The sequence below is a fragment of the Nannospalax galili genome, unplaced genomic scaffold (genome assembly GCF_000622305.1).
Source record: "Nannospalax galili isolate Female #2095 unplaced genomic scaffold, S.galili_v1.0 scaffold1387, whole genome shotgun sequence".
NCBI lineage: Eukaryota > Metazoa > Chordata > Mammalia > Rodentia > Spalacidae > Nannospalax > Nannospalax galili.
The window spans coordinates 585,212-597,660 of record NW_008355976.1 but is presented as its reverse complement, the minus strand read 5'-3'; the positions used below and the strand labels follow the sequence as shown (position 1 = coordinate 597,660).

General features: G+C 46.3%; 1 protein-coding gene and 1 pseudogene across 5 annotated transcripts in view; one reads left to right on the top strand and one right to left on the bottom strand.

The window, feature by feature from the left end:
* LOC103750817 (short transient receptor potential channel 2) overlaps nucleotides 1-12,449 on the bottom strand; it is a 45,527-nt gene that overhangs the window by 20,952 nt on the left and 12,126 nt on the right. For 4 of the 5 annotated variants that reach the window (XM_017803437.2, XM_017803439.2, XM_029556646.1 and 1 more), the window contains exons 5-10: nucleotides 10,442-10,620; nucleotides 7,320-7,405; nucleotides 6,943-7,109; nucleotides 5,332-5,404; nucleotides 2,561-2,685; nucleotides 894-1,858 (exon numbers count right to left, since the gene is read on the bottom strand). In XM_017803437.2, coding sequence (XP_017658926.1) covers nucleotides 1,608-1,858; nucleotides 2,561-2,685; nucleotides 5,332-5,404; nucleotides 6,943-7,109; nucleotides 7,320-7,405; nucleotides 10,442-10,620 — 881 coding nt within the window. In that variant the 3' untranslated portion in view covers nucleotides 894-1,607. Of the gene's footprint in view, nucleotides 1-790; nucleotides 837-893; nucleotides 1,859-2,560; nucleotides 2,686-5,331; nucleotides 5,405-6,942; nucleotides 7,110-7,319; nucleotides 7,406-10,441; nucleotides 10,621-12,449 lie in introns of those variants that run through there. The other variant, XM_029556648.1, reaches the window with a different exon arrangement.
* LOC108491804 lies at nucleotides 5,476-6,072 on the top strand (annotated as a pseudogene).

The window sequence follows — 12,449 nt, the reverse complement described above, 5'->3', positions numbered from 1 at the left end:
AAACACATACTGCCCAAGATGCTTACTCATCATTTTATTGTATAGGTTCATATTCAGAAAATGCTAGAATGAGCCTGATGGGAGAAGAGGGGAATGTTTCCACAGCTCAACTTCCTCTCACAACCTCAGATAATAGGTACTCTAGAAAGCATGGTTAAAGTAGGACAGGGCCACATTGGGCCTAAGCCATGAAAGCACACAGGACCCAGCAGGACCCAGCAACCATCTTGCTGACTCTATCTTGCAGCTGCTCATTTCTCTGAATGGCAAGCTCAGACACAGCTACACAGGAAGGTCTTTGAACTGGCTTTCCCCAAGCCCCCAGTGGTCTCCCAAAAGTCTCCTAGCAGGATCTAATATGCCCCTCCTCCATGAAGCCCCTTCCCTTCTCCCCCTCGTGCTTTGGAGGGTGGCCCTCCTCCTTGGTGCGGTCTGGTCTGCTCGTCTACCAGGCCCATCCTCATTGCACATCTCTAGACCCAGGCCCAGGGCTCTAGGGATCTTCCACCCACACAGCAGTGTCCAGCACAGCCAGGCCTGCCATCTCTCTGGGCCAGTTTGTTTTGCTCATAGCTAGAACCAGAACTGGGATGGGGGAAAGCAGGGGGAGGAGAGGGTCGCTTACCATGAGGGGGTCCATGCTGCATCTACTTCTGTGGGCAGGGATCAAAAGCTTGAACTCCTGCTGTCTCCTCCCTTGACTGTGCCTAGTATTCCCTTTCCTCCCCACTCAAAAACCTTCCCTGGCCCTCCCCTTGCCAGGACCAGCTGTTCACCCTCTGCCCTGAACCCTTGGGGATAGGGGAACTAGTATTAATACCACACAATGACATCTCCTGGGAAGAAGGGAAGGAGTGCATAATTCTGCAAAGAAGCAGATTTTGGAATATCAGTACCAGCAGACATAGAAGAGACACCATGGTCCAATTACCTCATGGCACAGATGGGAACAGATTTGCTCAAGGTCTTTATAGCCAAGCCTAGAACTATTCATTCTGTAGAAAAAGTAACCTGTTTGTATAACAGCTCTGGGATCAGGAGGATGAGGGGTTATTCTCTCAGTACTGAGGCCCAAGATTAAATAACTTGCTAAAGTCACAGAACAGCACTATTACCCGATTATACTTAGGACAGGAACCCACAAAGGAGACAGAAAATTAAGATCATGTGAAACTAGATGTCAATGTCATGGTCAAGACTTACTCTTATCTTCCCAGAACATCATATGCTTGTAATTTTCAGGCAATATTTTTCTTCTGAGTGGGCCTCAGTTTTCCTTTTAGAAAAATGGGCATGAGTATGTGCACTATTCACTGAGGGAAAGGCTTTCACGATTGTGTACCAAGGTCCTGGAGCAATTATCAATTCTACCCAAGAAGTTCCAAGGGGAAAAGGAAAGAGGTGCTCTTATGAGAATTGGGTACCATAGTGACAAAACCTTGACAACTGGGGATGGGGAGCAAGCTGGATCCAGAGGTACTCTCAGGCAGGTGGAGTCCTGAGGTAATGAGTGGAGGGGGAGAGAGGCTGGGTATCACCAACCCTTCTCAGTCACAAGAGATCCAGTCCCCAGGCTCTGTCATGGAGGGGCCACAGGACCTTATGGCTCATGCTAGAAAAATGTCCCCACACATGCTGGCATGTTCTTCTATTTCTTTTGTTGAGAACTGCAACTCACAGATGGGACACTGGATCCAGCAAACAGGTGGTGAGCTCTCTGGGGAGGACACCCACAGTACAGACTGTGAGGAGGAGGAGGAGGAGGAGGAAGAGGAGGAGGAGGGAGAAGCTGGCTGAGGTGGGGAGGTCTCTCCACAAGTGGCAGCATGCAGGGGAAGAATCTCAATGCTGAAGGAGCCTACGGAGGGAACAAGGAGACAAACAAAATGGGGTTTGTTTCCAGGCAAGCTGCTACCCTGAGATACACAAAGGGAGTGTCTGCTGCCCAAATGCAGCTGTTCTTGAAAATTTGCCATGGCTGAATATTCCACATTTAGGAGACACTATCATTTATCTGTCAAACATTTATTAAGCATTTCCTATGTGTCTCATAGTAGGTTAGGAGCTGAGGGGTATGGACTGCCCTTACAGAGGGAGAAGGTAAGCTGTGAGCACAAAGAACATCCCCATCACCATCAGTCCAGCCCAAATCAAAATGTGTGGTGTGTGTACATGTATGAGCACACTGTCTGGTGTGCATGTGTGTGTAGGTCGGACATCAACATTGGGATGTCTTAATTGCTTTTCTACCTAATTTTCTGAAACGGTCTCTTATTGAGCCTGCAGCTCACAAGTTGTCACCAGGTCCCAGGGAGCTATCTGCCTCTGTACCCTGAGCACTGGAGTTACAGATGTGGGCTGCCATGTCCAGGTTTTATGTTATGCTGGAGATCCAAATTCAGGTCTTCATGCTTGTGTAGCAGGTGCTCTCCCCACTGAGCCAGGTGTCTGTGTGCTGCTTCCCGCCCCTGCCCCCGCCGACCTTCACCCAGTATTTCTTGCCAGCACTCTCCTAAAGAAATGGCTGGTCATCACACCCGTCTCTGGCTGAAGCACTTACCTGCGCAAATGGGACAGTGTCCACTAGACTGGACAACACTGTTTTGGGCGTGGGGTTGGTGTTCTCTTTGCCTTGCTCTGGATACCGCCCTCCTATTTGTCCGAGAACTCAAGTTGGACAGACGCCTGTAAGAAAGAATAGGTTAAGACCAGCTATCTCAGAGAGACCACAAAAGCTGAAGGACACTAGAATTTGGACAAGAATGTAGACATGTTGAAGAGCAGACATTCAACCTTCAAGCATTTCAGAGAAGAGCTTTTATCACTGCTCTGAGTTTTAACATTTTTTTAACAGATTATTTTAAAAAACATTTTTATTTATTACTTTTATTTTATGCGTTTGAGTGTATTGCCTGTATGTAAGTGCACCCATGTTGTGTGATACCTGCAGAGGTCAGAAGAGGGTATCAGATTGCCTAGAACTGGAGTTACAGACAGTTGTTAGCTGCCATGTGAGTGCTGGGATTTGAATCTCTGCAAGAGCATCCAGTGCTCTTAATCGCTGAACCATCTCTCCAGCCCCCAGATTATTTTTATTTAATGTGTGTTTTACCTGATTGTATGGATGTGCACCACATGTATGTGGGTGCCCTCAGAGGCCAGAAAAGGGCACTGGATCCCCTGGAACTGGAGTTACAAAAGGTTGTGAACCTACAGGGCTGGAATGATAGCTCAGTGGTTAAGGCACCGGCTGCTCTTGCAAAGGATTGGGGTTTGATTCCCAACAGCCACATGGTGGCTAATAACCGTTCGTAACTCCAGTTCCAGGGGATCTAATGCCCTCTTCTGATCTCTACAGGCATTGCATGACATGGGTGCACTTACATACATACAAGCAATGCTCATCCACATAAATAAAAAATAAAATATTTTAAAAACGCCAGGCGTGGTGGCGCATGCCTTTAATCCCAGCACTCAGGGGGCAGAGGCAGAGGCAGGCGATGTTGGTCAGTGCAAGGCCAGCCTGGTCTACATAGTGAGTTCCAAGCCAGCTAGGACTATAGGGAGACCTGTCTCAAAAAGAAAAAAAAAAAAAAAAAGGGTTGTAACCCAGGTCCTCTAGCTGTTTGCAAAAGACCTTTACATCTTATATACTTATTTTTTCTGGCCTTTTTGAGACAGGGTCTCCCTGTAGCCCCAGCTGTCCTGGAACTCACTACTGTAGACCAGGCTGGCCTTGAACTCCCAGAGATTTGCCTGCCTCTGCCTCCCAGTGCTGGGATTAAAGGCGTGCGCCACCACTCCTGGCTTATGTTTATGACTGTATTACCTCCATGTATGTGAGTGCACCCGTGTCCTGCAAAACGGCGGAGGTCAGAAGAGAGTGTTGGGTTCCCCTGGAACTGGAGTTAAGGACGGTTTGTAGCCAGCCATGTGGGTGCTGGGAATCAAACCTGGATTCTCTGCAAAAGCAGTCAGTGCTCTTAACCTCTAAGCCATCTCTCCAGCCCCTATATACTTAAAAAAAATTATTATTTTAATTTTATGTGTATGAACATATTACTTGTATATGTGCAAATGCACCTGTGTTGTGCAGTGCCCACAGAGGTCAGAAGAAGGAGCTGGAGCCCCTGGAACTGGAGTTACAGATGGCTGTCAGCAGGTATGTGGGTGCTGGGAACTGAACCCAAGCCCTCTGTAAGAGCAGCCAGTGCTCTTAACCACTGAGCCATCTCTCCAGCACCTATATTACTTCTTTTGTGAACAGTTTTCTACCTTCTTTGCTTGCTTCTTTCCCATTTTTCAAGTCTTAGATGAAATGCTTATTCCTAGGAGGCCCTTTCCCTGGATTCTCCAATCAAAGCCTAGTCATCCTGGTATTCTTTTTTTCCTTTCCTTTTTTTTGGTTTGAGACAGGGTCTCCCTGTAGCCCTAGCTGGCCTGGAACTCATGATGTAGCCAAGGCTGGCTTTGATCCCACAGAGATCCACCTGCTTCTGTATCCCAAGTGCTAGGATTAAAGGTATGCACCACCATGGCCAGCACAGTAAGTGCTCTTAACCACTGAGACAGCGACAGTTTAAAAGTGTAGCTTAGTGGATGAACTTGCACTCAGGGATCTCTGGGGACACTGACTTGACTCAATAGGCCTTAACACAAATGACAGAATGCACGAATTCCAGTGCATGGGGGAACTATGGGAGGTGCCAATGGGGAAGGGGATTTAAAGATGATTAGGAGATTAGGATGTTCTGTATGAAATACACAAAAATTCAATAAAAATTTCCAAAAATAAAAGTACAAGTGTAGCTTAATATTTTCACAGGTTGAATAAATGTAACTAATTCCAGAACATTTCTATCAACTACAAAAGAACCCCTAACCCAGCCTCAGCCACTCCCCATTTTTCTGTCTGTCTCTGTAGATACTGGCAATCACTAATTTAACTTTTTTCTTTTTGAGTTAGGGTCTTGCCTGTAGCCCAGAGTGGCTTTAAGTTCATTATGTAATCTAGTAGCCTAGGCTGGCCTTAAATTTGCAATCCTCCTACCTTAGCCTCCCAAGTGCTGGGATTACAGGCCTAAGCCACAAGGTTCATACTGTGATCAGATGCAGTGTACTCATCTTCAGATTCTGGTTCACTAAGGGCTGCCTCCTTGCTTATGGCCGAGCCTGAGGACATGTGGACAAGGACATCTTTCTCCTTAACTGAAGTCTAAAAGATCAAGACCCCGACATAAGAGTCCCCAACCTTACTGAAGCAGGAATAGAGGAAGGATAGCTGCAGAAGAGCAGTGAGGTCTGGATGTTTGGACTGTGCCATCTACTTACCTTTGGTCCTGTACTTTTCTTCTCTTTGTCCTGCCCATGTCATTTTTTTCTTCTTGCTCCTTTGTTCTGGGGTCTGTGTTAGAAATGCTCATTAAATAGGGCTGGGGAGCTGATTCAGTGGTTAAGAGCTCTTTCTCTTCCGGTCCCAGGCACTTTTGGAGCCGTGGGATCCCATGTAGACATGGCCAAGTCCAAGAACCATACCACACACAACCAGTCTCGAAAATGGCACAGAAATGGCATCAAGAAACCATGGTCACAAAGATGAGTCTCTTAATGGGGTAGACCCCAAGTTCCTGAGGAACATGTATTTTGCCAAGAAGCACAAGAGGAAGGGTCTGAAGAAGATGCAGGCCAACAATGAGAAAGCCATGAGTGCGTGTGCCCAGGCTGTCAAGGCCCTTGTGAAGCCCAAGAATGTTAAGCCCAAGATGCCAAAGGGAACAACAGCAAGCTCCGCGGACTTGCTCTCATTGCTCACCCCAAACTTGGGAAGTGGATTTGTGGCTACATGGCCAAGGGTCGCAGGCTCTGCCAACCAAAGGCCAAAGCTGGGGCTGCAGCTCCAGCTAAAACCCAGGCTCCAGCTGCAGCTCAGGCTCCCAAAGGTACCCAGGTCCCTGTGGAGGCCCCACAATAAAGGTCTTTGCCAATGTGAAGACAGATGGACTGGTGTGACGTCCCTCCCCACTGTTTGCAGAGGGCTGGTGTCCTGTGCTGTTTTTACAAATAAACTTGAGGGTAAGATGTTAAAAAAAAATTTTTTTTTCAAATTAAAAAAAGTTATTATTGTTTTTTAATTTTATATGTATGTGTGTATTGCTTGCATGTAGGTAAGTGCACCCATGTTGTGCAATGCCCGCGGAGGGACAGAAGAGGCTGTTGGATCCCTGGAACTGGAATTACACAGTTGTTAGCTGCTATGTGGGTGCTGGGATACGAACCTGGGTCTTCTGCAAGAACAACCAGTGTTCTTAACTGCTGAGCTGTGTATTGCTTGCATGATTGTGAGTGCACCCATGTTGTGCAATGCCGCAGAGGCCAGAAGAGGGCATGAGATCCCCTGGAGCTGGAGTTACAGGCAATTGTGAGTCACCTGATGTGGGTTCTGGGAAATGAACTCAGGTCCTCTGTAAGAGCAGTGCTCTTAACCACTGAGATATCTCTCCAGTTTCTTTTTCTTTCTGAGACAGGGTCTGATATTTCCCAGAACCCTCTATGTACCTGAGAAGGGCCCTGAGTTGCTAATCATTTTGCCTTCTCCACTTCCCAAGTGTTGGGATTACATACATTCACCACTATGTTGGGCTTGACTGAATTGTTTTCCTGAGATTATTACAGAACACTGATACTGCAAAAGGCTTAGGTTCTATTTAGTTTAACCCTTTCACTGGAGATGTGAAAGGAATTGAGGCCCCCAAAGATAGGGGTTCCTGGTTCCAAGACCATGTGCTCTTTCAAATATTATACAATACTTGATTTGTCTTCTTCCCTGACAATGTCTTTTCTTCCACTCCAAGTCTTACTAGTGAGTTATCCGAGTACAGCAGAGGTAAAGTCAGGGAGGAAGGACATTACTAGGACGGTAAGCAGTATAACACGAGGTCTCACCTGCGTTCTTTGGATGACTGGGACTTGGTTCCACATGGTTGTTCTTTGCCACACTGGCTGGAGGTGCCCTGCAGGCAGCAGAAAGCACCATGCGGGCTGACCGCCCCAGTGCACCTGGCTGCAACTGCTTTAGCATGCCCTTGAGCTCTGACATTTCCTTAGCGCTCCTGCAGGAAACAGAGAGTACTTGGCTTCACTTGGAACACAAACCTCATTCTATTCACTCAACTCAGTGGCATCTTACTGAGAAAGACGGTTTGACACACAGAGTTAGGCCTAGGTGATTAACTGTGGGGACAAGGGCTGGGAGTGTGGGCCTGTGAGTAATGTGGTCTTTCTCTTTCAGGAGAAATATCTCAACAATGGCAGGTACATACGTCTGGGGATCTGGGAAGAACGTCCTCCGGATAGAAGGATTGGCCAGCCAGGGGCTAGGATCAGATTCCTGAGCATCAGGGGAGCCCTGAGAAAATGGAGAAACATGGAATACTCAGCTTCACCACCAGGAGGCACTGCCACCTAGGAATGCAAGGTGATCTTAACTGGTAACATGTACATACTTGCTGGTGTTTGCAGACTCCAGTTCTTTTAAGGCTTTAAGATCTGAGATTCTATGCTATTGTATGCTAAGGGTTTTGTTATGGTTCTGGACAGAAAACAATCACATTTTAGGAAAAACAGGTTTTTGGAGACTGAGTTCATGTGCAAACTTTTTTTTTTTTTTTGAGACAGGGTCTCCCTGTAGCCCCAGTTGGCCTGGAACTTGCTATGTAGACCAGGCTAGCCTCCATCTCACAGAGATCTTGGTTAATACCACAACAGGCTTATATACAATTTGGGTTAACACTTTCACTATAAACATGAGGGAACTGAGGCAGAGGTACGCAGATCTCTGAGACTGAGGTTAGCCAGGCAGATTTCAGTGAGATTGAGCTACAGGGAAACCTTGTCTCAAACTTTTTTTTAATTGATTATTTTTTATTTAACATGTATTTTTTTTCTGCATGTAAATGCAATGCCCATGAAGGACAGAAGAGGGTTTTGGATCCCTTGGAACTGGAGTTATGGTTGGCTTTTACCAGCCACATGGGTGCTGGGAACTGAACTCAGGTCCTCTGTAGCAAGTGCTCTTAACCATAGTCAACTCTACAGTCCTAAAATTTTTTTTTAAAAAGATTAACATTTGGGGCTAGAGATATGGCTCAGTGGTTAAGAGCACCGACTGCTCTTGCAGAGGACCTGGGTTCAATTCCCAGCACTCACATGCGGCTACGAACCATTCTTAACTCCAGTTCCAGGGGAATCTGAAGCCCTCTTCTGACCTCCGAGGCACTGCACAACATGGGTACGCTCACATACATGCAGGCAATACACTCATACACATAAAATAAAAATAATAAAATGTTTTAAAACCCCAAAGAAACATTTATTTATTTGTGTGTGTGTGAGAATGTGCCACAGAGCAGTGTGGAGGTCAGAGGACAACTCGAGAAGTCTGTCCTCTCCTTCCACTATGTGGGTCTTGAGGATTGAACTCAGATTATCAGGCTTGGTGGCAGGAGTCTTTTTCCACTGAGACACTTGGGCCCTTCGTTCTTTTTTTTATCTTGGTCTTTTTGAGACAGGGTCTCCCTATAGCCCCAGCTGTCCTGGAACTCACTATGTAGACCAGGCTGGCCTGGAACTCACAGAGATCCACCTGCCTCTGCCTCCCAAGTGCTGGGATTAAAGGTGTGTGCCACCATACCTGGTTCTTTTCTTTTTTAAGACTTACTTCACTTTAAATTATGTGTATGTGTGTGAGTATATGCACACAAATATTGGTGCCCACAGAACCCAGAGGTATCGGATTCCCTTGGAGTTAGAGTTACAGGCAGTTGTGAGCCACCCAATGTGGATGCTGGGAACTGAACTTGAATCCTCTGAAAGAACAGTATGAACTCTGCGGTGGTTTGAATGAAAATATCCCCTGGAGGCTACAAGTATTTGAACATTTTGTCCCCAGATGGTGGTGCTGTTTTGGGAGGTCTTAAAAGGTGTGGCTATCCTGGGGGAAGCATGTCACAGGGGGTGGGCTTAGAGAGTTCTTAAGCTTTGCTGGGTCTTGAGTTGCCTTCTTGTTTCCTGTGCCTGCTTGAAGATGTGAGAGCTTAGCTTCTGCTAAGCTCTTCAGTCACCTCTGCCGCCATGCTTCCCGGCCACAAACGACTCTTGCCTCTTGGAGCCATAAGCTCAAATAAACTCTTTTATAAGTTGTTTTGCTCAGTGTTTCTATCACAGCAACAGAAAAGTAATTAATACAAGCTCTTAACCACTAAGTCATCTCTCCAGGCCCTAGTTAGTTAGTTGTTTTTCTTTCATTTTTTTTGAGATAGGGTCTCATTATGTAGCCCTGGCTGGTGAAATGGTGGGATTGAAGGTGTGGCCACCATGCCTGGCTATGCCGCCAGTTTCTTTTCTTTTTTTGTCTTTTTGAGACAGGGTCTCCCTGTAGCCCCAGCTGTCCTGGAACTCACTACAGAGTCCAGGCTGGCCTTGAACTCACAGAGATCCACCTGCCTCTGACTCCTGACTGCTGGAATTAAAGGCATGCGCCACCACGCCTGGCTATACATTCATATTTGAGTGAATTGTGATGGAGTATGCTGGCTCAGAAAGGCAATTGGAGGTACCAGAATAGGCATAAGAAGGAAATGGAAGCAAACAACTGGCTGAGAAAAGATGAAGCAATCCATATGGCCTCAGGGCCAGAAACCTATGTCTTTGAGGAGCACATACGTGTTGCACAGTGAGAACAAATACATAGCTGATCGCATATCTTAAGATACAGAAGGCTTCAAAAAGCAGGTGGGGCAGGAAACAATGACAGAAGGGGCTGCAAGGGAGCCTTGGGGCTTTTGGGTGCTGAAAGTGAAAGCTCTCAGGAACCCAGAAATAACACAAGTACGAGGTTAAGCTGAGATTCAAAAAGAACTTCAGGGGCTGGAGAGGTGGCTCAGTGGTTAAGAGCACTGGCTGCTCTTGCAGAGGATCAGGGTTTGATTCCCAGCACCCACATGGCAGCTAACAACTGTCCATAACTCCAGTTCCAGGGACTCTGACACTCTCTTCTAACCTCCCTGAACATTGCACAACACAGGTGCACTTACACATACACATAAAATAAAAAATAAATATTTTTCTTTTCTTTTTGGTCTTTCCACAGATATCTATCTATATATATATATATGTGTACGGGCATGCGCCTGTACTTATCCCTGAATCAGGCATCAGACACCTAACCAAGAAGTGTAAAGGGAGGAAAGCGCAGTGTGCTAGCGCATGCCTTTAATCCCAGCGCTTGGGAGGCAGTGGCAGGCAGAGCTCTGTGAGTTCAAGGCCTGCCTGGTCTATATAGCAAGTTCAAGGTCAGCTGGGATTATAGGGAAACCCTGTCTCAAAAAGACAGAAAAAAAAAAAGGGAGGGAAAACTAAATGCTTGCTATGCTACTGTACATACCGGGCTCAGCCCACAACTCCCAGAGGCTGAAGGCTCCATCACAGGGTCAGCTAAGGAATCCAGAGAGGAGCGTACCCGAAAGAAGGCCAAGCCAAAGGATTGATAACGTGTGAAAGGTTGGGAGCAGGTCAGTCGAAGTCGATCCCATGATTCTCCCGAGGCTGGAGTCAGGAAATTATCTTAAGGAAAAAGAGAAAAAATAGGGGTTGGAGAGATGGCTCAGGGTTAAGAATACTTACTGCTTTTGCAGAGACCAATTTCACAACCCATGTCAGGCAGCTCACAACTACCTCTAACTTCATCTGCAGGGGATCCAACATCCTCTTCTGGCCTCTATGAGCACCTGTACTCATGTACACAGAGATACAGACACACACACAAAATTAAAAAATAAGCCTGGTGTGGTGGTGCGTGCCTTTAATCCTAATACTCAGGAAGCAGAGGCAGGCAGATCTCTATGAAATTGAAGCCAACCTGGTCTACATAGTGATTTCCAGGCCAGCTGTGGCTACAGGGAGACCTTTTCTCAAAAACATGGCCCCCCAAAGAATCAAAATAAAATCTTAAAAAGAGAGAGAGAGGGGGAGAGAAAGAAAGAGAGAGAGAGAGATAGACATGGTGGTGGTGCATGCTTAGCACCTGGGAGGTAGAGGCAAGAGGATTAGGTACTCAAGACCAGCCTTGATTACAAAGTAGCTTGGACTACATGAGACTCTGGGGTACGGGGAGCAACTGAGGAGACAAAACATTGCATTAACGGTTAGTGGGCAGGAAGGGAGAAAGGAAAGACAAGACAGGCGATATACAGTAAGGGCCAACAGCAGGAGGATGACTATCAGTACATGTCCTCTCAGGCTTTAATGCTCTGGGAAAGACATGCCAGACAGCCTAGCCCTTGTCTTCCAATCACCAGTCCTCCATCATAGTTCTATGCCTTCTCAGCTAGAGTAAATCACTACACTCCCTGAAGGACCTCACCACTATCACTCTAGCAGGAGCTATCTGCAGTGCTGGCATATAGATCACTTCCTCAGTGGATTGGCTGGGATACCACCCCTTCCTGGACCACAAGGGTGCAACTTCCTTCAAACTGCTATATGTTCTATACATTCACTAAAGTATGGTACACCAATGTCATGAATGTCACATCTTTGATTCCTAACATTATCCAGTTGCTATGTTATCCCCTCCAATCTCACTCTTCCTTTACAATTACAACACCTCCACTTTAAACTCAAACTCTTACCAAACTGCAACTCTCTAGAGTCCATGAATCATATTTTATGCATTAAAAAAATTTTATTATTTTTATTTTTTTGTGTGTGTATGAGTGTATTGCCTGCATGTATGTGAGCGCACCCGTGTTGTGCAATGCCGTGGAGGTCAGAAGAGGGCTTCGGATTCCCCTGGAACTGGAGTTAAGGATGGTTCTCTACCATGTGGGTGCTGGGAATCAAACCCAGGTCCTCTGCAAGAGCAGTCAGTGCTCTTAACGGCTGAGCCATCTCTCCAGCCCCATATTTTATGCATTTTACAGTGCCCAGTGAACACAGAGATTTATATAAGCAGAATTCATGAAAAGCTATTTATAACATATAGTCATCCATATAGCTCTTTATCACATAAAAATTCATTTTGCAGCTTTTTTTCTTTTCCTTTTTTTGTGGTGCTAGGGATTGGTTTTTTTTTGTGGTTGTTGTTGTTTTTCTTTTGATCTTTTTGAGACAAGGTCTCTCTGTAGCTGCAGCTGGCCTGGATTCACTAATAGAGACCAGGCTGGCCTCAAACTCACAGAGATCCACCTGCCTCTGCCTCCTGAGTGCTGGGATCAAAGGCGTGCACCACCACGCCTGGCTGAACCACCCACATTTATTCAAACGAAAACACAGCATTCCCTTAGTGTGGTAGCACATGCCTATAATTCTAGTACTTAGTAGGCTGAGGCAGGAGGATCATGTGTTTAAGGCCAGCCTGAATTTCATATTGAGACCCTGTCTCAACCAACCGA